The sequence below is a fragment of the Fundulus heteroclitus genome, unplaced genomic scaffold (assembly GCF_011125445.2).
Source record: "Fundulus heteroclitus isolate FHET01 unplaced genomic scaffold, MU-UCD_Fhet_4.1 scaffold_40, whole genome shotgun sequence".
In the NCBI taxonomy this organism is placed as follows: Eukaryota; Metazoa; Chordata; class Actinopteri; order Cyprinodontiformes; family Fundulidae; genus Fundulus; species Fundulus heteroclitus.
In genome coordinates this window covers 3420007-3447932 of record NW_023396813.1, presented here as the reverse complement: position 1 = coordinate 3447932, position 27926 = coordinate 3420007, and the positions used below count along the sequence as shown (strand labels likewise).

Below are 27926 nucleotides of genomic sequence, written 5' to 3'. Positions count from 1 at the left end.
CAATGGCCTGCATGAATGTGTGTTGTGAAAATGTTTGGAGTGAAAGTGTCTAAAATGCATGATAAAATTGGGGTGAGGGACGTCATCAGAAAGTGGCAACCTCCAGTAACGCCCCCCTCCCCAAGGTCCTTCATGAGTGGCAGCGTGATGGAGCAGGCAGAGGGAGGAGTCCGGGGATGGGGAGAAAAGGACTAGGGAGCCTACAGCAGTCCCAGGGAGCCAGCTCCCCTACTGACTGCAATAGGCACCCCCGCTCCCCGAAAGCCCACTCGGAGAAGGGGTGGCCCAAGGGCGGCACACCCCAGGGACCACAGGCCCCCAGACCCACCCTGGACCCTACCAGCGGCAGCACAGCTACCAGGTCAGTAACCCACGTCCGTCACCACGGAACTCCCCAAGAGCGCCGCAAGCGGCTGCTGTAGGCCGCCCGTAGGCCTCCCAAGCCCCTCCCAGATAGGGGCAACAGACCCCGGAGTCAGACCCACCAGGCGCCCCACTCCGAGTGCCCCCCAGATCCCCAGGGACCCCCCACATCCAGCCACTGCGCCTTGCAGGAAGCAACCCACCGCCCCCCATTCCACTAAGTCATGGTGCAGATCAAAGGAGCCCAAAGAGATAGATCAGATGTGGATGCAGATGCTGTCTCAAGATTAATATGATCCAACAAAAGATCTCTATACTGATTGATACTGAGATTTTCCTTACTTTTCCAATTCATGAGGATAGTTTTCTTTGCGATACATAAGGCAGTGAAAACTATGTAAACTATTTTTTTCCAGAGGGCTTTCCTCAAAGTTACCCAGCAAGCAAACTGATGAGGAAGATGAAATTTTAAAATGTAAAATTTTAAGTCCTTACATATCTGTGCCCAGAACCTCTGGACTGGTGTGCATAACCATAACGCATGAATATAATTATCAGGATGATTGCCTATGCAGTGTGGACAGATATTAGATTGTACAAGACCCATCTTGAATAATCTTTGTCCTGTGTAGTGTACTCTATGAAGGATTTTGTATTGTATTAGTTGTAAGTTGGTGTTTCTAGTAAGTTTGAAAGTGCTTAGACATATCTGAGCCTAGAAGTTTTGTTCAAAGCTGACTGATAAGTCCTCTTCCCATTTCATAATAGGAAGAGATGAGAACCCAGCTGCTTCTAAATGCTGGAGAGGATGCGGAGACACAGAGGCAAATCATACCCATATTTTCTGGTTCTGCATAAAGATCAAGACTTATTGGAAAGAGGTCACGGAAAAGATTGAGTCAATTATGTGTCTTAAACTACAACAACGACCTATCATGCTATTACTGCTCAGAGCCGTTCCAGAGGACTCAAACATGAATGACAAATATTTACTAAAAATATTTAGTGCTACAGCCAAAAAAGTGATCACTAGGAAATGGCTTAAACCGGACCCACCTACGCTAAAGAACTGTCTGGAACTGGTGGAAGAAACCCACAAAATGGAAAAATTAACATTCATGCTGAGACTGCAATCGGACCTTTACAAGAAGAAATGGAGCAAATGGACTAGATTTCTTGAGACCAATAACTGAACGAGGTCACTCTGATCTGCTCAAAAAATTGGAAAGTAAATCAATATGCTAATTCTCATCCTGTATCTGTTCATATTAGTAAGAATGTAAATAATCCTTTTGTATACAGTTGTTTCGCTGTTTCGTTCCTTGCTCCGCTTTATGTTTTGTATATGTTAAATGAAACAAAATCAATAAACATAAAGTAAAAAGTAAATAAATAAAAATCAGGCATTGGTTTTGAATTGAAACAAACTAATGAAACAGAACTGGGTAAAAATCACGCCACCCCTGAAAATAATGAGACCCTAGGGAGATGTTAGACTAGGAAGATGTGTCCTCTAATTAGCATTACTGATGTCTTCAAGCTTGTAACCAGTCAGTCTGTCTATTTAAAGAGTAACAAGTAATTACTGTGCTGTTTGGTGTCATGGTGAGGACCACACTGAACATGAATCACAGGAAGTGAAAGAGAGTCGTCTCAGGAGATTAGAAGGAAAGTTCTAGACAAGCACATAAAAGGTAAAGGCTATAAGACAATCTCCAAGCAGCTTCATGTTCTGGTGACTACAGCTGCACATATTAATCAGACGTTTAAGGTCCATAGGAGTGTAGTCAACCCCCCTGGACGTGGAAGCAGGAGGAAAATGGATGACAAACTGAAGAGAAAGATCTTATGAATGGTAACCAAAGAGACCAGAATAAACTCCAAGTAAATTAGAGGTAAACTCCGAGGTGAAGTACATCAGTACATCAGTGTCAGAGCACACCATCCATCACTGTTTGAGCCAAAGTGGACTGCATGGGAGACGCCACTGCTGAAAGCAAATTATAAAAAGGTAAGACTGGAATTTGCGACACTGCATATTGTCAAGCCACAAAGCTTCTGGAAGAATTTCCTTTAGACAGATATGACAAGACTGGAGCTTTTTGGTATTGCACATCAGCTCCATGTTCACATACACAAAAATAAAGCACGCCTAGGAAAGAACCCTGTCCCTGCTGTGATACATGGAGGAGGCTCAGTTCTATTCTGGGGCTGCTTTGCCGCATCTGGCAGTGGGTCCGTCAGACTTGTGCAGGGTTCAATGAAACTGCAAGACTTTCAAGGCATTGTAGAGAGAAATGTGCTGCCTCGTGTCAGTACACAGTCTCATTTGGAGGCCATGGATCTCCCAACAGCAAAATGACCCAAAATACACTGCCAGAAACACCCAAGAACGGCTACACGGCAATTCTGAAGTGGCGTCCTATGAGCCCTGGTATAAATCTTATTGAACATCTAAAGAAGGAGGTGAAACAGGCCGTCTGGAGAAGGAGCCTTCAAACCGGAGACAATTGGAGCAGTTTGCTCATGAGGAGTGGGCCAGAACACCTGTGGACAGGAGCAGAGGTCTCATCGTCAATTAAAGAAATTGTTTGACTGCAGTGATTGCCTCAAAAGTTTGAGCAACAAAATATTAAGTTCCAAGTACCATAATTTTATCCAGGTTTGTTTCATTCAATTCAATTTGATTTTATTTATATAGCACCAATTCATGACACATGTCATCTCAAGGCACTTTACAAAGTCAAATTCAATCAAATTATACTGATTGGTCAAAAACTTTCCTTTTTAAGGACACCCAGTAGATTACATTGAGTCTTGACAAGCAGCATTCGTCTGCATTGTCGATGGCTTTGCAGCAATCTCTCATACTGAGCAAGCATAAAGCGTCAGTGGAGAGGAAAACTCCTCTTTAACGGGAAGGAAAACCTTCAGCAGAAACAGGCTCAGTATGAACGGTCATTTGCCTCAACCGACTGGGGGTAAGAGAAGACAGAGCAGAGTCAGAAGAAGAGAGACAAAAAAGCACAGAAGCACACATTGATCCAGTAATCTGTTCTGTGTTATATGGTAATAGTGGATGATCTGTCTTCCATGGATGATGTCACTGCTAACAGAACGCCAGACCAGGTGTACCTACTACAAAGAAATAAAAATGACTGAGAACAAAAAAGGTAAAAGATGAAATAATAACTAGCAATACAAATTGGAGAACAGTAGGAGAACTCAGCAGAGTGAGAAAAACAGACTATATTACAAAGCAATGTCTGATTTTAATTGGTTCATTTTCAGTAAATGTTTATTTATTATTACTTTTGTCAGTTTCAAGTTATTTTAGTGACCGTTGTGGGATTTTCTTTGATTAACAGAGGCATACCAACATTTTTGTCCGTGTGTTTTGTCCATGTCTTTGTTTTGTGTCGGTGTATTAAATGTGAATTCTGAACAGGTGTCTCACTAAAAACATCATTATGATTACATAATGACAATATAGACTCTTGATCTTTAACTGCGTTTTAAGGTTTCTGACTTTTTAATAAGGGTGTTATACTATACCTCCTGATAAATGGTCAGCAATGATCCAACAACCAATGTCTTCAGTATGTTTATGTTTCTGATTCTTACCTGGGCCTTCTTGGAAGTCTTGGCCAGGTTGACAAACATCTGCCCCACCTCTCTGTCAAAGACCCTTACCCTGTTCCAGTCCAGAGTCAGGGGGGTGTCCTTTCCTTTGAACACCTGACCAAGACACAGCATGTTCAGCATCCTTAGCTCAAAAAAGGTAACAGCTCAAAAGATGAACACAGCATCCAAATGTGAAGCATTGCACCAGTGCAAATCGGCTGCAAAAAATAACAATAATAATAACAACTATCTTTATTTGCCACTGCAGCTTTGTACAGTGCCCTGAAATGTGTCCTCTGCATTCAAATCATCCCTCAGGGAGCAGGGGGTTGCCACTAAGCAGCACCCAGGGAACATTCTGAGGCTAAGGGACTTGCTCAGGGACCCAAAGTAATGGTCAGTGGGATTGGAACCCTAAATGGTGACCGTTAAAGGTGGAAAAAAAGATCTGTCAACAAAAATGTCTAGGATACCAAGTGTGACACTCTGCAAGTTTCCACGGCTGCTGGTAAAATGCTGAACATGAACCATTAAAGTGGTAGAACCCAAACTAAAAAGTAGTGACTAATTTATAAGACCAGAGTTTAGCCCCCCCCCCCCCCAACCAAGGAAAAGAAACAGGTTTTACTGTACCTTTGCATGGAGGACCCAGAATGTTTCAGGTTTAAAGGATTGGATTTTATCATGGCGCTCGACACAGAAACCAAGTGTTGGGGTCTGACATGGTCCAAAAGAGATTAGGGAGGAGTCTAAATTCCCATATTTGCCCTGGAAATACTTGGTCTGGAACCTGAAAAAAGACAGGCTTGGGTTCAGAAAGAAGATCTTACAGGATCTTGACTCAAACCAGTGGCTCACCTGAGTCAACCAAAGTTTTGATCAAATTTGATCTGATTTGCATTGAATTACTTTATTTTTTGCAAATCAGATAAATAAATCATTTTTAACTGGGTGCAGAACAATAGCCTGCTGGGAGAACATGTTCTGTATGATGGATTGATAAGTAGATGTTATGATTTGCATGAAGAGCAGCTAACTGAAGGAGCAACCAGGCATGTGCGGCTGGAGGTAGAAGCATACCGTGTGAAGGCACAGCCAATTCGTAGGTCCAACTCCTGACGGGCATCCACCGATAGCGCTTCGTTCCTGTTGGGTTCTCCCAGCTGCTTCATGGCGTTCCAGATGTCGGTGTCGGTTATGGAACTGAATTTGGCACGGAACACGCTTTGATCCCTGACACTGCCCTTATTTATCACTGGCTGGATGGCATCCAGAACCTGGGATTCAAAGGGTTTGAACTTCAGCAATGATGACCATGACCAGGATAAAATGATTTCGTTCAACATCCTAAATAACGCGCGTCTGATTTGTCCAGCGCATATTTGTGAGCTCAGTCTATATTAAACGTATTGCTTAATCTGTTTTTGACCTGCATTAAAATGTATTTTCTTCAGTTACCTCAAAACAGATGTTTTCGCCTTCTTTATCACAGTCCAACCATAAAACCACATAGTCACAGCCTCTGGCTTCAACCTGGAGAAACTTCACCATGTTGAGTTTGGGATTGGCCTCCTTCTTTTCTGTTGGAGCCTTACTAAACAGCTCTGCGGGGTCCACCTTGTCCCAGTTGTTGTATTTTCCTAAAAAAGATAAAACGCTGTCAGGAAAACTTTAGTCAGCTTGTTTTGGATTCTAATGGTGGGTTCCTTTTGCCTCAGAGGTCGGAACTCAGAAATGGCAGATTCTTTACATTTTTTTACTTAACTTTATTTAGCCCGGAAAGTCCCATTGATATTACTTATCTCTTTTTCAAGGGAGTCCTGGCCAAGACACCAGCACGGATCACAAGATGACAAACATTTTCAATGACAATTTCACAAGACTATTTAAAAACATTTACAAACCATGGATTTCATTTCCAAACCTTTGAGCAAGAGTTTAAACTGGCCTATTGGAACTGGTTCCTATAGGCTAGTTTACATCTTTACCCTTTTGTGGTCCAGTCGCCCAGTTTTTTCTTAATTTTCCCTCCATACAAATAAAGTATTTATTAGGGACGCAGACAAATAAACGACTTATGATAAATTAATGGTTAGTTAAAGTCTGTCCATCCGTTTCAGTCTGTTTTAGTGTTTTAGTGTGGCCACCATCCAGAAGAAGGCGCAGTCGGTCATTCTAAAGTGGAGCCACTGTGTAGTAGTAAGAGAAAAAAGTAATGGTGGATGCAACACAAAGCGGTCCAAATGGAGTACGGTGTGGGATTACGTTTGCACTGTTTAATGAGGATGGAAAATGCTCTTTATGCCGTTCTGCTTTTAAATTAACGCACTCAACAAGTTCTTTAAGATGCCAGGCTTGCCAGCTAAATAGCTCCCATTTAGCTGGCTGCCTGGCAGCGCACAGTTAATCAACCAAAACTCCCTGAATGCTCGGAAGGCAAGGATGTGATGACAGAAAAGCATTATGCTAAAAATTGTAACATGATAGAAACAGACATGATGCTAAAAAGCACGGCTGATGTTGAGGGCTTTGGTGGGGATAATAGGTGTTTCATATATTCTTTTCTCTTCACCTTATTAGGCGCCCGCCTATGCATTGAAAATGCATGGCTGAGGCCTTATACTATGCACCTAGAAAGGGTTTCTTTATTAGGCGCCCGCCTATGCATTGAAAATGCATGGCGGAGGCCTTATGCTATGCACCTAATAAGGGTTTCTTTAATTAGGCGCCCGCCTATGCATTGAAAATGCATGGCGGAGGCCTTATGTTATGCACCAAATAAGGGTTTCTTTAATTTTATTATTGCTTTTTATTCTTCCGTCACCGTCAATACAGCCCGAACCGTAGGCTGTACCCCCACAAACTATATATCAAAACGTGCGTCTCGACGCCGCGAAGTGTGCTATTTGTACTTGACGCCATTTAAAGTTACCGTGGTGACAAAATTAACCAAAAACCACTTCTCAAAACCACTTCCTACACACAGTTGACCTCACAAAAATGCAGAGCTCAGCATGGCACTTTTTTTCGGTACAGTGGTTTAGGTGTTGGGCTGGTGCACCAAAGGTCGCAGGTTCGCAACCCGGCGTGGGGTACCCAATATTTTTTTTTTTTTTACAAGTAACAAATAAATAATTTGAACAACTGATATAAATGAATGAATGATGAAAAAATTGCAACAGCAAGAACTACCCCCGGCCAATACAGCACCACTCACCTGTGGGAAATGGCACTACACACCATTTTTGTCAAATGTTGAGTTCTGGGCCCAGATTTGGTGAGGCTTAGTTGCTAAAGGAGGCCGATCTGACACATGGCCTTTGGTGAGCTTTGGTGACATTAAGTATTGGCACCCTTTTTGAGGAACTTCCCAGTACAGGATTTGGAGCAAACTAACAGAGTACAATCACCCGGTGATACTGGACACAACCATGTTAGTGGCTAACGCTTAGCATGTTGCTCACCGGAAGTAGCTCTAGGAAGGTCTCACCAACTTCTGCTTCACAGAGTTTGTACTTCCTTTAGTAGTTTGTAATGCCTTTAACATTTTTATTCACATATTTCATTTTTTCATGCTACATTGAAGTATTTAATCATGTTTTAATAACACCAATTTTCCATGCTGCTTGGATGCAGACCTTCTCCTGTCGGCTGGTTTCTTTGGTAAGGCTTAGTTACTAAAGGAGGCCGATCTGACACATGGCCTTTGGTGAGCTTTGGTGACATTAAGTATTGGCACCCTTTTTGAGGAACTTCACAGTACAGGATTTGGACCAAACTAACAGAGTACAATCACCCGGTAATACTGGACACAACCATGTTAGCGGCTAACACTTAGCATGTTGCTCCCCGGAAGTAGCTCTAGGAAGGTCTCACCAACTTCTGCTTCACAGAGTTTGTACTTCCTTTAGTAGTTTGTAATGCCTTTAACATTTTTATTCACATATTTCATTTTTTCATGCTACATTGAAGTATTTAATCATGTTTTAATAACACCAATTTTCCATGCTGCTTGGATGCAGACCTTCTCCTGTCGGCTGGTTTTGACGAAGACAAATCCTTTTCACACTCAGAAGATTTGATTTAAAATCCCCAAGTGATAAAAGCCTACGACCAAGGAACTCGGAAGCGTTGCCTTTGACGGTATCGCGCACCACCAGGCGGGCGCCTTCTTCAACTTCTTCAGAAGTTGAACGTTTCTAGTATTATTATTATTAGGCGCCCGCCTATGCATTGAAAATGCATGGCGGAGGCCTTATGTTATGCACCTAATAAGGGTTTCTTTAATATAGCTTTTTATTCTTCCGTCACCGTGAATACAGCCCGAACCGTAGGCTGTACCCCCACAAACTATATATCAAAACGTGCGTCTCGACGGTGCGAAGTGTGCTATTTGTACTTGACGCCATTTAAAGTTACCGTGGTGACAAAATTAACCTAAAACCACTTCTCAAAACCACTTCCTACACACAGTTGACCTCACAAAAATGCAGAGCTCAGCATGGCACTTTTTTTCGGTACAGTGGTTTAGGTGTTGGGCTGGTGCACCAAAGGTCGCAGGTTCGCAACCCTCCGGGGGGTACCCAATATTTTTTTTTTTTTACAAGTAACAAATAAATAATTTGAACAACTGATATAAATGAATGAATGATGGAAAAATTGCAACAGCAAGAACTACTGCTCATTAGCAGGCGCAATATGGACTTTTCATCTCTGCACCGTCTCACATAAAAAAAACAACAGTTTTCCTGAAGTTTTTTTTAATCTATTTTTCACCGGACTTTTTCTTCCAAAACTGCACCGCGTTGCTGCGCAATAGCACACATGAATTTCTGGACCTTCGGAGCTATAACAGTGACACATTTATCGCCGATATTCCCGTCATCCTATAGTTCTTCAGAACACTGGAACCTGCCGACTTCTCCCAGCCGGGCGGAAGTGCAACTCAGCCGGCATAAACAAAGCCTGTGAACCGCGGAGGGTGGTGCGTGCTAGGCTAAAGCTAACACCACACTGGCTATCTTTTCTTTCAAAACTGCACCGCGTTGCTGCGCTATAGCACACATGAGTTTCTGGACCTTCGGAGCTATAACAGTGATACATTTAACAGGTGTTACGGTAGCTGGTTGCGCTGCTGATAATATAAAGATGAGGAACACAGCGCACCACTAGAGGGGCGCTAATAATCCTTTTGGATGTGGTCAGCACCCATTAAAACACGAAGAAGAAGAAGGGCGCACCGCTTTTAAAACAGAAGAAGAAGAAGTGGTCATGAACGGTGATGCGGAGCTGTTATGGTAAGTGTGTTAAGCCGGCATACACTGTACAAGTTTTTCAGTCGTGGTACTTATATCGTCTCAAACTGTGCGACGGAACCGCGGGTTTAAAAGTTCACCGCTCACGATCTGTGTACGGCGCAACTACAGACATCATATACGTAGACGCGTCATAGGGCGCAGGTTCGCACGTCAACGTCACCGTTATATTGTATGTGGCAGAAAAAAGTTGAGTTCTGTTATTGTGAACGTGGATCAGAGAAGATGCCTCATTACTGTGCTGCAATAAATACACACACACACACACACACATACATACATACATACATACATACACATATATATATATATATATATATATATATATATATATATATATATATATATATATATATATATATATATATATATATTTGTGTGTGTATATGTTATGAGGATCGATTTGTTAAATCTAAACATTGTTGTCTTCATTATTTCATAAAACCGTGTCACTTGTGAACCTTTAGGAACATACTTTTTGGGTGAGTATTAAAGAGGTAAAATTAATAAAATGAGAGAAAAAAGTCCTAGGTCAATAAAGTAAAAATAAACAAACAAACACAAAAGTGATAATGTTATGATAAAAACATCATATCATGAGAATTAAGGGGGAACATTTCCAGAATACACACAGTTTGCAGAATTATTTTACTCCTGGAGAAATAGGGCCAGGTTAGATTATTTTAAATATTTTTATTTTTTAGGAGAATAAATTCAGGAGAATGAAGCTAAAGGGATACGAAAATAAACTTGTAATATTACAAAAAAAAATACTATGAATACAAAGTATATTCAGAGATTCAAGTCCCTCTGATACTGTTTAAGTGACTGAGTAACTGCAGATTTGCCACATTTAAGATGGTGGACGCTCTGACGCATCGCAGCATAGGCAGAACCCGCCCAACGACGCGTCTACTCTTATATTATGTCTATGGGCGCAACGCTCGGACGCGACCGGAGTGCTCATACTGTAGAAGAAGAAGAAGAAGAAGAAGACGGAAGTGTCGATGGCTACTGTAAACATTACCGGAGAGAAACGTGCTGCTTTGGCAATATGTGCAATTTTGTGTGCAGAAAGCCCTAAAAAGAAAAGGCGACGACGTATTTGGAGAAAGACATGGCTGAGGAAACATGACTACTACGGTCTGCCAGTTTTACAGAAAGAACTTGAGGTAAGCTGGCGACAGTTGTTGTGCCAAACCAGGTATCCCCGCCAGGATTTGTATCCCCTGCGTCGGGAGCGCGCATTCAGCTTGCTGAACGCAGTAAACTCCGCCTCATTTCCAGACAATTCGGCGTGAAAATCAAGATGTTTTATTTCTCTTAGCGAAATATAGGAATAGTGCCGTTACATTATTGTTCAGTTAATGGGTTACAATTGAAAACGTAACACTTGTTAGTACGATCGTAAGGGATTGCTATGTCGGTTAAAACTAGTCTGATCACTCAGTATAACACGTTCTGATAAAGTAAATGGCTCTATGGTCATCTCCAGATGTGTCACGAAAGTATTATGTCATTAGATTGTTGCATGTCTGTCTGCTGAAACTAAAAACCCACCTTCCTGAGTCCATCACAGCTGTCTACTTGTTCGTTTTTTTGTGTGTGGATAGACCCGCATGAATGGATTATATAAAGCTGATTCCAAGTGTGATCAAATGAACACAGAATAAAGTTACTGCCAAAATGATCAGATCTAATTATATTTTAATTCAGCCAAGAACCATATTAAGAAAACAAGATGTGTCGCTTTAAAAAAAAAGAACAGTATAAGGAGTTTCAAAATATATTACAATATATAATATTGTAATTGGGATTTTGAGGTTCTATTGGCTAATTTTTTTTTAAAGTAGGCTGACAGGAAAGGGGTTATGAGAGGGAGGAAGACACGCGGTAAAGGACCTCAGGCTAAGTTGAGGACTAAGGCCTCTTATATATATATATATATACCCGTGCACCATCAGAGCAGGCCCAATCTTTGGATTTGTAAGTAATGCTGTCCTCATCTTGCACAAAGTCAGCCAAGAAATGTATGCTGGAAACAGACTATCATGCTGAGCATATATGTATCCCCTTCCAAAATGGATTAGCAGTATCCCACATTCTAGATTTTTGGCATATAAACACCTCTTATAACAACAAGCACCTGCTGAAAATTTGAAGCTGTTAGCTCTTTTAATGAAGAAGTTACAAGGGGATACAAAAAATATCGGAGTCAGCCTGCCAGAATATGTATCCCCTTCCAAAATGGACTAACAGTAGCTCACATTCTTGAGTCTTGCCACATAAACACCTCTTATAATCACAAACAACTGTAGAAAAGTTGAAGCTGTTAGCTCTTTAAATTAAGAAGTTACAAGGGGATACAAAAAATATGGGGTCCAGCCTGCCACAATGTGTAACACCTTCCAAAATGGACTAACAGTAGCCCACATTCTTGAGTTTTGGCACAAAAGGTGGGTTTTTAGTTTCAGCAGACAGACATGCAACAATCTAATGACATAAAGCTAATACTTTCGTGACACATCTGGAGATGACCACAGAGCCGTTTACTTTATCAGAACGTGTTATACTGAGTGATCAGTTTAGTTTTAACCGACATAGCAATCCCTTACGATCGTACTAACAAGTGTTACGTTTTCAATTTTAACCCATTAACTGAACGATAATGTAACGGCACTATTCCTATATTTCGCTAAGAGAAATAAAACATCTTGATTTTCATGCCGAATTGTCTGGAAATGAGGCGGAGTTTACTGCGTTCAGCAAGCTGAATGCGCGCTCCCGACGCAGGGGATACAAATCCTGGCGGGGATACCTAGTTTGGCACGACACCGTGCCCATTTAACACCCCAGCCTTTTGCTGTTTGTTTATCAACAACGAGATATGTCGATTTTAAAAACAGAACAATGTATTAGGAATTTAAAAAAATCTATTTCATTTTATTAGAATGTGATGTTTAAAAATATTTAGACTTCGCAAAGCTGGAGGTTAAAAGTTTTATTGATTTTAAACACTCTCCTGATGCAGGGGATACAAATTCTGGCGGGGATAAGTCGTTTGGCTGTGCTATCCTAGCGCAGCAGGTCTTGGTGATATCACAGTAAAATGAGCAAAAGTCTGGGCTATTTCTGCCCTGTGATGGACTGCCGACCTGTCCAGTTTATACCCCGCCTCTCGCCCATTGACAGCTGGAGATCGGCACCGGTCCGAACCCAGCAGGGATAAACGTGTTAGAAAATGGATGATGGATGGTCTGGGCTATTTCTTTTTCCTTGCCATTAAGATCTTTGCCAACTGGCGCCAGAAAATACTATTATTGCGCTTTCTTCGTCTGGAAACACCTTACACATTGAACGCACTCAGCTGACAATACAGCGATCTGATTGGCTGAGCAGCAAAAATCGAATCACGTGACCTCTCGGCCCGGAGCGCAACAGCTCAGATTTTTTTTATCAGCAATAACTTATTAATGTGCAAGTGAAAACGTGGGATTATTGGTGTTTTGAGATCACTGCTATGTGTAGCAACTTATCTAAGCGCAAGAAAGTTGCCGTCTGACAGTTCATCCGAAACTTCTTAAGGAGACGTCCCACAGATTCTGGCCCACGGACTCGTTTTGAGGAAACTACGGTTGTAGTTCAGCGTCTGCCTTGCGGTGGTTGCGGAGAGGTGTCTGTTTTGTAGAATAAATCATCCGCCGATGAGTTATTGATCTGGAAAGCCGAATCTGAAACCAACGAAAAACATTTCAGATCCCAAATGTACAGCGTTCTAATTCTTCCAGTCTATTAGCAGCTTCCCGTAAGAGGTCGGACACTGAACGTCTGCCTGCTGAGTTATTATTAAACAATGCTTCATGTCGGGGAAAAGCCATGTAGATTTGACCGACGCAGTAAAATGCTAACCAACCAATGGGAAGAAGTTGAGTTGAAGAAGAGGTGGAAACGACGCCCCCAAAATGACGCTTGTGGCCAAAAAGTGTATTATGTCAGTAGTGGTTTAGGACTACCGTAGCAAATGAATGGGAAACGTTGACCGTCGGCTGTCGCCAATTAGCTCATTAGCTGCGTCTCAGATCGAAATACGCAGTTTGCAGCTCTGCAGACGCAGAGTTTTCCCGGTCGGCAGGTTTTGATGAAGACAAATCCTTTTCACTCAGAAGGTTTGATTTAAAATCCCCAAGCGATGAGAGACTACGACCAAGGAACTCGGAAGCTTTGCCTTTGACGGTCATGCCCACCACCAGGCGGGCGCCTTCTTCAACTTCTTCAGAAGTTGAACGATTCTAGTTGCTTTTTATTCTTCCGTCACCGTCAATACAGCCCGAACCGTAGGCTGTACCCCCACAAACTATATATCAAAACGTGCGTCTCGACGCCGCGAAGTGTGCTATTTGTACTTGACGCCATTTAAAGTTACCGTGGTGACAAAATTAACCAAAAACCACTTCTCAAAACCAATTCCTAGACACAGTTGACCTCTCAAAAATGCAGAGCTCAGCATGGCACTTTTTTTGGTATAGGGGTTTAGTTGTTGGGCTGGTGCACCAAAGGTCGCAGGTTCGCAACCCGCTTGGGGTACCGAATATTTTTTTTTCTTTTTTACAAGTAACAAATAAATAATTTGAACAACTGATATAAATGAATGAATGATGAAAAAATTGCAACAGCAAGAACTACCCCCCGGCCAATACAGCACCACTCACCTGTGGGAAATGGCACTACACACCATTTTTGTCAAATGTTGGGTTCTGGGCCTAGAATTGGTGAGGCTTAGTTGCTAAAAGAGGCCAAAGTGAGCTTTGGTGACATTAAGTATTGGCACCCTTTTTGAGGAACTTCCCAGTACAGGATTTGGACCAAACTAACAGAGTACAATCACCCGGTGATACTGGACACAACCATGTTAGCGGCTAACGCTTAGCATGTTGCTAACCGGAAGTAGCTCTAGGAAGGTCTCACCAACTTCTGCTTCACAGAGTTTGTACTTCCTTTAGTAGTTTGTAATGCCTTTAACATTTTTATTCACATATTTCATTTTTTAATGCCACATTGAAGTATTTAATCATGTTTTAATAACACCAATTTTCCATGCTGCTTGGATGCAGACCTTCTCCTGTCGGCTGGTTTTGACGAAGACAAATCCTTTTCACACTCAGAAGATTTGATTTAAAATCCCCAAGTGATAAAAGCCTACGACCAAGGAACTCGGAAGCTTTGCCTTTGACGGTTACGTGCACCACCAGGCGGGCGCCTTCTTCAACTTCTTCAGAAGTTGAACGATTAGTTTGTTTCTATTGAGTAACCTAATAGGTCTCTGTTTTGTTATATTTTTAAACTATGTAAAACTGTGTTAAATAATGTATGAGGAAAAACACAATTTCTGTTTATTTAGACAGTATTTACCATAGGAGGCACAATAAACTGTTAAAATATAATAATGTGCTTCTTTTAAAATTCAGCATATTGTAAAAAAGAAAAAAAGAAAGAAAAAGCACTTTATGTTATGGAAAGACTGTCTTGATACAAGAGAAAATTAGGGTTTTTAAGAAAATGGCTGCTTGTAAATTAAGCATTGGTCGATCAATAAGATCAATCAACATTAGATTAACTCGGTAACTTGCATCCCATAATCGATAACGAATCGATAAGTTCAGTGCGCATGCGCGAAAACTGCATGCAATGTCAATGTCAAATGCCATATACTATTATGCTATGTTCTAAAACTATCAAGTACTGAGAAAGTCATGTGCTGAAATATTTCGTATTTTATCTATGGATAGAGAGAGAGAGAGGATGAGAAGTGGGGATATAGAGATATACACATATGATAAGAGACACAAAAAAAGAGAAGAATATCGTAGAAGAAAGTAGAGAGATAGAGATAGAATACACAGAGAGAGAGAGATAGAGAGAGACACACACAGATAGAGAGATAGATAGAGATATATAGATAGATATATAGAGATATAGATAGAGATATATATAGATATATATATATATACATATATACATATACATATATTATATATATAGATAGAGACATATATACATATACATATACATATATATATACATATATATATATATATATATATATATATATATATATATATATATATATATATATATACACACACACACATGTCATGATTGTTTACTGGTGTACTGAGGACACACACACAGGACTGAAGGTTTAAGAGTTTTATTACAAGGGGTTGCTGGATGGTGGGTGATGAAGTCCAGAGAGTCTGGGTTGCAGAGGATCAAAGATGTAGGTGTTGATGGGAGCTGACGGCCCGGAGCTAGAGTCCATAAAGATCAAAGTGGCCAGGAAGCACAGTGGTACGAGTTAGCAGTTCTCAGGAGACACTGTGGCTCAGAGCAGCGCATCTCCTGGGCGGCTAGTCAGGTTAGCAGTTCTCTAGAAACACCAGGACACAGAGCAGAAACTTCTCCAGGAAAACACAGAGGGCAACAGTCCTTAGAGTGATTGGCAAGACTAACCTTAACACGAGAGCAACAAATCTTCAAAGGAAAAACGGGGACTGGCATGGAGAGGTGGTGACTGAAGTCGGACCGGCACAAGAGTGAGACAGAGGGAGGCTTAAATAGGGAGACTGGCAGGTGACATGCATCTGACTGAATAATTACCAACAGGTGTGACTGACTGCAAAGGGAGTGAAGGGGAAGCTTAAGTGAGGGGAAGGGAGGAGCTAAGACTAACAGAAATAAAGGTCAAAGCATAACTACAACCTAAAAGAGATGAAAACTGAAATATAATATTAAACAGAAAGCAGAAAGTCAAAACTCTACCATGACATTACCCCCCCCCCCCCCCCCAAAGGCCGGTCTCCGGATGGCCTAACAAACTGAACACCCGGGTGGGTGGAGGGAGGAAGGATGGCGGGTAAGAATCATAATCAAAACTAAACTAGCCAGGGTGGGTGGAGGGAGGTACGGATGGCGGGCCAAAATCAAACAGAAAACTACCCAATCAGGGCGGACCAAAACAAAGAGGAAAAACGAAAGCAGACTAAAGGGGTTTCTAACAACTCCTGATAGGAAAAACAAAGCTTCAAACAGACGTTGGCAGGCAAACAAGGGCGAAAAACGGATAAACAGGCGTACATCGCCAGAGGACAAAACAGGCAACCAATGTCACAGGGCAAAACAGGTGAGACAGGCATACTAACGCCAGTGAGCAGAACAAGCAAAACGTGAAAGGGCAAAACAGGTAAGACAGGCGAACAGCGCCATAGGAGGGAACAGGCGCATTAATGCCAAAGGAAAGGGAACAGGCGTACAAAAGCGCCCAGAGGGAAGGAACGAGCGTACGGAGACGCCAAAGGGAAGGAACAGGCGTACTTAACGCCAAAGGGAAGGAACGTGCGCACGACAGCGCCAAAGGGCAAGAACAGGCGTACGACAACGCCAGAGGGAAGAACAGGCGTACTGAAAACACCAGGGCTCAACAACACACGCTGGAGCACGACTGGTGTACAGAAACGCCAGGGGAACCCGCCGGGGCGTGAGGGAAACGCCGGGGAACCGAGAACAGAGGGCGTCCTAATACGCCGGGGAACCGAGAACAGAGGGCGTCCTAACACGCCGGGGAACCGAAAGGTCTAAATACTAGAAGACAGAGGAACAAGGAGGCCAAAACAAACTAAGGAAGCTCTAACTAGCCAAAGCTAAGGAGCATGAAACAGCTCAGAATCAGGGGTCAGAAGTATAACGAGCGCTAGGACCTAAGGAGTGCTTGAACCTAAGGAGCGCTTGGACCAAACAAGCGCTGGGAGAGCGCAGGAACCCAAAGAGCGCAGGACAAAAATAAAGAATCAAACCAAGAACGAGAAAATAAAGGCAAGACTAGAAAACTAGGTCAGAGATAACACCACAAAAGAAAAACTACAGCAAAAAACTACTAAATCAAAACAAAATACTAAAGCAGAATATGACACTAAAGCTAAACAAGAAATTAAGGCAAAACAAGAAAACTAGGACATGAACAAGTACACTAACGTGAAAAACAGAGAACTAAAGCTATAATGAGAAAGCAAAGCAAGACTAGAAAACTAGGGCAAACTCGAGAACCCTAAAACAGAGCAGGAAAAACAAAAGCAAAACAGAGACTAAGAACTCTAAGAAAACAAAGAACCCCCTAAATCATTCTAAACTGAGGAATTCTAAATCACTCAACACTAAGGCCGAGCTTTAACAAAATAAACAGAAAGCACTGGCCTTAAGGGCGCAGGCAAAAACGGCTGCTAAGCAAAAAGAAAAGTCCTCGTGGAGGTCGTCCTGGTCGAGGCAGTCGGCGAAGCAGCATCGCCCGACTAAACCCTCGAGGAGGGCGGCCCCGACGAGGCATAGTCAAGCGGCCCGGAGACCGCGGTCGGCGGCTCCGGCCGAACAGAAAAGTCAAAAGCGGGCGCCGTGGTGGACGGCCCCGCCGAGGCAACGTCAAACAGCTCGGGGACCGCAATCGGCGGGCCCGGCCGAGTAGGCGAGTCTGAATCGGGCGTCGTGGAGGATGACCCAGACGAGACAAAGTCAGGAAGCGTGGAGACCGCTGTCCGCGTCTCCGGCCGAGTTCAGAAGTCTGGCGTGGGCACCGCAAACGGCGGCCCCGGCCGATCAGAACCAGAGACGAGCGTCGCAAACGGCGACCCCGACCAGAAAAACAAGGAACGGAAATAACATCACCAGAGGTCATGAACTGAGGTGAAGCAACTCCCTCGGCGGCCTCAGACTGAGACAGAGCAGCTCCCTCGGAGGCCTCGGGCTGAGACAGAGCAGCTCCCTCGGAGGCCTCGGGCTGAGACAGAGCAGCTCCCTCGGAGGCCTCGGGCTGAGGCAGAGCAGCTCTCTCGGAGGCCACGGGCCGAGGCACAGCGGCTCCCTCGGAGGCCTCGGGCCGAGGCAAAGCGGCTCCCTCGGAGGCCTCGGGCCGAGGCACAGCGGCTCCCTTGGAGGCCTCGGGCCGAGGCAAAGCAGCTACCTCAGAGGCCTCGGGCTGATCCTCTTCCTCGTCGACCGGCGGGTCCCTTTCCTCGTCGGCCGGCGGATCTACTTTCTTGGCGGTCGGCAGCGCGGAGCTCTCGGGGGTCGGCAGAGCGGAGCTTTCGGCGGCCGGCAGAGCGGAGCTTTCGGCGGCCGGCAGAACCCTCTCCTCGGCTACCTCGGGTGCTACCGGGCTACAGGCTTCAGAGGGCGCCGCAGGGCCACAGGCTTCAGAGGGCGGGTCCCCCTGGACCCCCTCTCCGGATTTGAGCGGAAGCGGGTCCTCGGAAGCCTTAACGCGCCGGAGTGACCGGCTTCTTCGCCGGGAGGAGCCAGATGGGGAAACGGAGGCGGTCAGAGGGGTAGCAGCTGGTCCACAGGGAAGAAGGTCGTCTCGGTCACCATAGTAGAAACTCCACAGCTCGTCCTCCTTGACGTGTGGGGCTCTGATTGGTGGAATGATGAGCCTCACTCGAGGGGCCAGCTGAGAGTCATGGAGGTGGTGACCGAGACGATGTGAGGCTAAGCGGCTTCTCCTCCCGTGCTCCGGAGTAGACGTGACAACGCCCACGTGGACCATCTGGGTAGTGGAGTCTGCCTTGCTTGGATGCGCAGCGTTCCGGCCTGAAGCCATCTTGGCATACCTGTCCTTCATCTGACGCTCACACTCCATCACATAGGCGATGATCTCCGGGTCGTCAACTCCAGCAGGTAAGCCCCACATGGCGCCTGAGTACACCTCTTGGGCCGGTCCGAGCTGTCATGATTGTTTACCGGTGTACACAAAGTTTTATTACAAGGGGTTGCTGGATGGTGGGTGATGAAGTCCGGAGGGTCTGGGTTGCAGAGGATCAAAGATGTAGGTGTTGATGGGAGCTGACGGCCCGGAGTCCTTAGAGTGACTGGCAAAACTAACCTTAACACGAGAGCAACAAATCTTCAAAGGCAAAAACGGGGACTATATATATATATATATATATATATATATATATATATATATATATATATATATATATATATATATATATATATATATATATGTGTGTGTGTGTACACACACACATATGTGGCACACCCAAAACAGGTGACCACATTGGTCATATGTTTATTAGTAAATGAATATGAATGAATGAATGAATATGATCTCTATATATATATATATATATATATATATATATATATATATATATATATATATATATATATATATATATATATATATATATATTTACACTGTCGCTTTAAGGAATGGCACAAGCAGTTGCGTTCCGGTTGCTATGCGAACGAACCTCCGCTCGCTCTCAGATCCAATTTGGAAGAAATTTCAGGATGTTTAAATTTGTTACTACAGTCCCATATTTGGGACCTGTAACAAATTTTGGGGGCTCGAGTCCGGGATTGGCGCCACCGCTGACAGCTGTTGGAGGACGCCAGTCCAGTGATCCATGAACCTGTGGACCAGACGGTGATGTGTCATCAGAGTGAAGAGGGGCTGTCCGAATCCAGGGCGCCTGACTGCTGCCAGAGCGAGGGAGTTCGAGGACCACAGACATCTGACAACCGTCCACCATGAGCCACGAGAGAAAGAAGCTGGTGTGGTCCATCAAGAAGGGACTGTTCCATCTGTCTGTTGATGAACTGTTCCAGCTTGCAACTGACATCACGCCGACACCCAACCAGGACCCAGCTAAGTTGCACCAACATGATGACGAGAGTGGTATTGAGTATTTGTGCTCATACATGGACAGTGTAGCTTTACTGGAATTGAAGGGCATGTCGCAGTTACTTCTGCTAAAAGACCAGGTTGACGAAATGATTAACAGCCATAGTCAGAGTGTGGGTCGTGGGGGTAGTGGAGATTCTAATGTGTCTGATATGAAGGTGGTATCTGATGTAAAAGCGTCACCGGTGACATCTGAGGTTGCACACATGAACACCCAGGGTACCTGTATACACACTGCGACAACAGATTTAGCTTCTCAGACCAAAGATCTTGAAACACAGTACAAAACATTAGTAAATTGTTCGCTGTGTACAATGAACTCAAGTTAAAACAGAGTAATGCTCCACCCACCACGCACATGGTAGACAATCCACGCACTGCTCGTGACAGTAGCCAGTCTCGCAGCCCACATGACACACTGCAACTGCACTCAAACACCTCACACACCACCTATAGCACAGAAAGCATGATTGCCCTTAAAGACCTTCCCCTCCTACAAAGGAAAGAGTTCAAGATACATGGTGGGCAAATTGGCCATAACACTTAGAGATCAGTTACAACAACATCACTAGGCAGATTGATAAAGGCCTCAGAGAAAATCACACTGAAGGTGAGATCACCCGCGCCGTGCTACGTGTCATAAAGCCTGGCAACTTAAAAGACATGCTTGCTAGTAAAGAGGACATGACGGTAGGTGAACTCAAGAGCTTCCTTCAGTCACACCTAGGAGAGAAAAGCAGCACTGAGCTCTTCCAGGAACTCATGACGGCCAAGCAGCACGAGCATGAAACACCGCAGCAGTTCCTGTACAGGATGATGGGGCTGAAACAGAGAGTGATATTCACATCCAAGTGGGCAGGTGCAGACTGCAGTATGAGGCACTAACAGCACAGAATGTGTTCCTCCACACCATCTATCAGGGCTTAAGCGAAAAGCATGACTACGACCGTCGTGAGTTAAAACTCCTCCTCTCCGACACTGCAGTCACTGATGAGACACTCTTGAGGCAGGTCACTAAAACAACAAGTGAGGAGAGTGAGAGAAAGTGACGCTTGGGGCGCAGGACCCATCCGAGAACCGCTCATGCTCAAAGTACTGAAGCCAGCAGCATGGACAAGAGTGCAGGGAAGTGTACCGCTGACTGCAAGGACGAGCAAATTCATGAGCTGAGTGCTCAAGTACAGGCCCTGACCCAGGGAGTGAGCACCCTTCGGTCCAGTGCCTCAGCAGTGAAGCCAGCAACCTCCGAGCTTCAGCCACAGTGTAACTGTAACTGCCCCAATAGGCAAAGTAGACCACTTAGGACAGAGAGACCGCGTGGCTGCCCCAGTTGTATTGCTAATAGCCGTCCTGACTGCAACCACTGCTTCGCTTGTGGGGAAAACGGACACCGTGCTGTGGGATGCCTGAACAGGACCAAAACTTCGGGAAATGCACCCCGGTCACGGCAAGGGGACTACCTGTGATCGGCTATAACGTTCAGTCCCATCAAGGTGCTGATATGCCAGGTCCAGCACGGGTTAATTACAGCCGTACCACCCCCCAGCCACTGACTGGTGCAAAGTCATCAGCAGAGCGAGTGGCCAAGCTTATCAGGAAGAAATGCACACTGAAATGCAATCTCAGTGGACATGCCGTGACTGTCCTTCTTGACTCGGGCGCTCAGGTCAGCATCATCAGCCATGCCTGGAAAGAAAAACACTTACCTCAACAACAACTGCACCCTCTCAGTGAGCTTATGGGTGACAGAGGCCTTGACCTTACAGCTGCTAATGGTGAGCCAATACCATATGATGGATGGGTTGAACTTACCTTTAACTTGCCTGGAAATGAAGATCCAAGGCTCTCCATTTGAGTACCCTTTCTGGTCAGCCGTGTGAGCCTCACAAGACCCATCGTAGGCTTTAATGTGATCCAGGAACTAATCCAAGGACGGGAGGGCGGAGTTGAAGTGGTCACCATCATTGCTCAATTGCTGCAGAAGGCCATGCAGATTGAAGAGGACACAGCTGAGGCCATTGTGAACTCTGTGCAGACCCAGGAACACACCCAGGACCAAGCATTGGTGAGAGTTGGCCAGCGGGATTTTGTCATCCACCCTGGCCGAGCTGCTCACATCAGATGCAAGGTGCCTGTTGAGTTTTTCTCACCAGTGGCACTGTTTGAGGTCAGCCAGGCAGACCCAAGACTGGAACAGCTAGACCTGGGCGATGGCCTGGTTGAGGTCCACCACACCAGACGGCCTTTTGTTGAAATCCCTGTATTTAACCATACTCAGCACAGCATCTCACTCAACCACTTTACAATACTAGGCAGTATCCAGTCAATTGACAAGGTGGTAGAGACAGACCAGAGGCACAGCTTCGAGGTCAACAGTGTCAACTCACCTGAGCTTGTTCCTGTTGGGGAGGATGACAAAGACCGAGCAGAGCCTATGTCTCAGCTGTGGCACCCTCCTGTTGATATAAGCCATCTAACAGATGAACAACAAGCAACAGTGAGAAGAATGCTTTATGAGGAGTCCAGAGCCTTTGCACAGGATGACAATGACATTGGGTGTGTCCCAAGTCTCCAGATGAGCTTAACACTGAAAGATGACATCCCAGTGCAGCGATCCTATGCGGCTGTCCCCAAACCCCTCTACAAAGAAGTCAAGGAGTATATCCAGGACTTGCTGGCAAAGAAGTGGATCGTAAAATCAAAATCCCCTTATGCCGCTCCTGTCGTTTGTGTCCGCAAGAAGGATGGAACCTTGAGGCTTTGCATTGATTATCGGCTGCTAAACCAAAAGACCGTTCCAGACAGACACCCCCTGCCCCGTATCCAAGATCTTATCGACACGCTGGGTGGGTACAACTGGTTCTCAATCCTAGATCAAGAAAAAGCCTACCATCAAGGTTTCATTGCAGAGGGGTCACGGCACATGACTGCATTCATCACCCCATGGGGCTTGTATGAGTGGGTACGTATCCCTTTTGGCCTTTCCAACGCCCCAGCAGCATTCCAGAGGAGTATGGAGGAGATGCTCAGCTCCTTGCGGGACGAATGCTGCATCCCCTACTTAGATGATGTCCTCGGCTATGCCAAGACGTTTGGAGCTCATGTGGAGGTGCTGAGACATGTTTTGAAGGCCCTCCAGCGCCACGGTGTGAAGCTCAGACCAACAAAGTGTGAGCTTTTCAAGAAGGAAGTTCGCTATGTGGGAAGGCTGGTGTCTGCTGAGGGAGTAAGACTTGACCCCAAGGATCTGAAAGCCATCCAGGCATTGGGAACCAAGACCCTGACCACCGTGGGAGAAGTCCGTAAGCTGCTAGGGTTCCTCAGCTTTTACCGGACATATATTCAAAACTTCTCAAGAGTTGCCAAGCCAATGTATGAACTCTTGCAAGTAAAACGCCCTGCCTCTGGTACGCCTCCACCCAGAACAAACAAGGGGAAAGGAGCACAGCTGTCATCCAGGACTCCTGGAGGGAGGAACATCAAAGGGCCTTGGACCAGCTTATCCATGTCCTGTCTAACCCACCAGTGCTTGCCTATCCTGACTTTAACCTCCCTTTTGTCTTACACACAGATGCATCAGAAAAAGGACTTAGTGCTGTACCAACGACAGGGAGGGAAACTCAGAGTAATCGCCTATGGGTCCAGAACACTCATGCCTGCTGAGCGCAATTACCACCTTCACTCAGGCAAGCTTGAAATACTGGCACTGAAGTGGGCAATATGTGAAAAATTCAGGGACTATCTCTTCTATGCACCCCACTTCACTGTACACAGATAACAACCCATTGACATACGTGATGAGCACTGCTAAGCTGAATGCTGTTGGTCACCGTTGGGTGGGTGAGCACGCTGACTTCAGGTTCGAGGTGAGATACCGACCGGGAAAAGCAAACGTGGATGCAGACACACTGTCAAGGTTGCCGGTGAACATCAACAGCTATGTCGACTCCTGCACAGAAGAGCTGTCAAGAGACACCATTTTGGCAATGTGGGAGGGCAGTAGGGCAGCAAAGCAACAAGACGTTGCTTATGTGGCTGTTCTGAACCTCTCACAAAGCCCAGCATCCCTGCCGTTAGCAGTGCCGAACTCATGAAATCTTAGCAAGATGATCCTGTGATCAGTCAAGTCATCAGACTGAAAGAGAACACCAACATACTGACGAGTGACATGAGAAGAGGAGTAAGTGGCCTGGCGAGGAAACTACTGCATGAGTGGGGGAGACTACAGCTGAAGGATGGTCTGCTGTACAGGGAAACCAGTCAGAGAAGTCAACTTGTCCTGCCCTCTCAGTGCCGATCCTTGGTCCTTAAACACCTCCATGACGACATGGGTCACATGGGTATGGAAAGAGTCCTGGGCCTCGCTAGAGACCGGTTTTACTGGCCCTACATGAAACAGGATGTTGAAGCTCATGTGACAAGGAAGTGTCCCTGTATCAAGCAGAAGAAACCGGTCTCCCACATCAGAGCACCAATGGGGAGCATTACCACCAGCTCACCCCTAGAACTTGTGTCCATTGATTACCTGCATCTAGCAAGGGAGGCTTTGAGTATATCCTTATTGTTGTAGACCACTTTACCAGATTTGCCCAAGCCTATGCCACCAGAAACAAGTCCGGGAAGGCAGCTGCAGAGAAACTTTTTGATGATTTCATTCCACGGTTCGGCTACCCATGGAAACTACATCATGACCAAGGGAGGGAATTTGAGAATGACCTTTTCAAGACCCTGCAACAGTTGAGTGGAGTGGGTCACTCAAGGACCACTCCCTACCACCCCCAAGGAAATCCTGCAGAAAGATTTAACCGCACATTGCTTCAGATGCTCAGGACCCTGGAGAAGGAAAAGGAAAGATGGAGAGAACACCTACCCCAAATCCTCCACGCTTATAACTGTACCCGGCACGAGGCAACTGGATTTTCACCCTTTTACCCGATGTATGGCCGTCACCCACGTCTGCTTGTGGATATGATCTTTGGCTTGCTGTCTGAGGAAGAAGCCACTTCTCCAAGAGGCTATGCAAAGAAATGGGCCTCTCGGATGCAGGAAGCATACAGACTCGCCTCAGAGAACAGTCAACAATCCAGCTCTCGGGGAAAGAGGTACTACGACCAACATTTGAAGGGTGTTGTCCTTGTGCAGGGTGACCGCGTCTTGGTGCGGAACATGAGGGAAAGTGGGGGCCCTGGAAAGCTAAAGCCGTACTGGGAAGGCACAGTTCATGTTGTGAGGGAGAGGATCGCAGATGGGCCGGTGTATAAAGTGTCTCCAGAAACAGGTGGAGGTCGAGTACGAACTCTACACCGCAACCTGCTTCACTTGGTCAGTGACTTACCTGTGGATTTACCCCAATATATATATATTAGGGCTGGGCAACGATTACAATATTTAATCGCGATTAATCGCATAATTTGCCTGATTAATCATGATTAATCGCATTGTATTTACAAACTCCAAGAATGAATTCAAACGTAGTGTAAAGAGCACTTTTATTTTAATGTTCTGCTGCCATATGAACAAAAGTGTTGTAACATTTGTAGCACTTATCAGTAACACATATTTAGTGTAAAGCTCAACTTAGACATGTAAAACAAAAAATAGCAACAATAATAAATTAAAGCTTATTGCCACTGACAGGGAATTCTCTTTATGGGAAAAAATCTACCAAAAACAGGCAATTTCTGAGGTAACCGCAGGGAGCAGCATTACCATTTTATGTTCAATACCAAAGTTTAACTTGGCAGTGGTTACAACTAACTTGTTTCTGTCATACTCGTTGCTGGAAGAACTTTAAACTGAAATGCTTGCTAACTCGATATGCGTGCATGTTTATTTGACGTTAACACGCGTTTTTTTGTTGTTGCTTTCTCGCGTGCATATAGTGAATGGCAGGGGAAAAACAGGCAAAAACACATGGATACTTTGAAGCGAGAAGCGACTTCACCGACGGCGTCGATGCAGACCCCGCTCCGCACAAAACTTGTTCCGTTCGCCAACTCACCGCCTCGCCTAAGCAAATTCCTGCGGGAAACACCGCCTTCCCCATGTCAGCTTTGTTTTTTTCCGCATTTTCCTTTAACCAGCCAGCACCTTTCTTCTTCCTGCTTGAATCCGAGACTGGGCTGACAGCGAGGTTATTGGCGCATTATCGCCACCTACTGTTCTGATTCAAATCCCTACACCGCAGCAACAGACCTTCACAAAATAAAAGCATGTGAGCAACATGCGTTAATGCGCGTTAAAGTAAATATCGCCGTTAATAGTCTAATGGATTAACGCGAAATTAACGCGTTAACTTGCCCAGCCCATATATATATATATATATATATATATACATATATACACACACATTATATATATATATATATATATATATATATATAGATAGATATAGATATATATATATATATATATATAGATATATATATATACATATATACACACACATTATATATATATATATATATATATATATATATATATATATATATATATATATATATATATCTATATATATATATATATATATATTACCTTGTGTGGAATGTTGTAAATATATATATATAAATGTGTGTATATCTGGAGCATGTAACAAAAGTAATTGCCCTCTGGGATTATTAAAGTATGTCTGATTCTGATTCTGATTGCATCTCTGGTATCCATCTGTGTGACAATGGGATGAGGAATGAGCAGGCCCCTATGCAAGGATACCCACCAATAAAATCCAGAGTCATCACATGGCCACAAACAGATGTCATCTTAAAGCGGACCGTCTGGCCTTGAAAGCTGCCACTGTATTCGTGCACTGAGCACGCTCCATTCAGTCCTTTCCGACTCGTACAGCTTCCTGAAAGTGGAGAACAACACAGGAAACAGGAATGAGCTCACAGCAGAGGTCGGCGGAGTATTCAGGCAGCAGATTCAGCTGATGTCTTTTTTTTATTGATTCAACAATTTCGTAATAACTAATATGTTCAACACACCAGCAAACTAAGGGATAGCACAACTAATGGGCAGCACTGTGTTGTTGCTGCGGGTCAACTTCCCATGCAGCACAGTCCAAACCAGGTTCCAACCAAACACTTTAAATGGATGAAATAATTAAAAGTTCCAGATGCAAGTCCATTTGGATTTAGATCCTCCCATGGTCTGCTGCAAAAGTGAGAAGGGATGTCCTTTTTCAGCATCACAGGGAGTCCAGAACAAATCCAACAGAAAATCTTTATACAACCAGACTATTCCCCCTTGGTCTATTTTATTTTTATATGAAATGTGGCAGCTGCTCAGTAGATCATATTAGATCCCCATTAACAGTGAAAAAATGTTTATCGTAATCATTTTTTAACCTGTCAGTTTCAACAGAAGAGTGTAAACGTTGTTTATCATCATAAAATATTCCTATTTTCTTTCTGATATTTCCTTTATGATGCGCACGCCTTCGTCCCTTCCTTTAAGGGTCACCAAAAAACTTACTGATGGTGTAAAGAACCCACCAATCCATGTGCAGAGTTAGGGTCCTGCACAGATCTCGTCTTCTCTTTCAGAGCCTTTTTTATTTATTTAGTTCGATAGGAAATTCAGGAAGAATAACGGTACATTTATGTGTTAGAGTAGAGCTAATTTCATGACACAAACTGGGTGTTGTGGTGTCACAACCAGGGGCTAGGTTTGCTCATTTGGTAACAGTACACTTAGAATCTGTGAACTTATTGTGTATTACAGATTATTTCCATTAAGTTAATTTCTTAAAATAATAGAATAGAATAGACTTTATTGTCACATAGGGAAATTTGTCAGGACTCAAGTGTGTGTAGTGCATAGTTGTAGCTGCCCTTACAGACAATAAATCCGGATCAAATATACAACAGCTGAAGATGTCCATTCAGGCTACA

At 44.3% G+C, this 27926-nt stretch overlaps 1 protein-coding gene across 2 annotated transcripts in view; it reads right to left on the bottom strand.

Moving 5' to 3' along the window:
* The window catches only part of top3b (DNA topoisomerase III beta), an 83227-nt gene that overhangs the window by 46579 nt on the left and 8722 nt on the right, over positions 1 to 27926 (bottom strand). For both annotated transcript variants that reach the window (XM_036131002.1, XM_012858062.3), the window contains exons 2-6: positions 26750 to 26881; positions 5446 to 5627; positions 5068 to 5264; positions 4621 to 4777; positions 3988 to 4101 (exon numbers count right to left, since the gene is read on the bottom strand). In XM_036131002.1, the coding sequence (XP_035986895.1) occupies positions 3988 to 4101; positions 4621 to 4777; positions 5068 to 5264; positions 5446 to 5627; positions 26750 to 26881 (782 nt within the window). The remainder of the gene's footprint in view (positions 1 to 3987; positions 4102 to 4620; positions 4778 to 5067; positions 5265 to 5445; positions 5628 to 26749; positions 26882 to 27926) is intronic.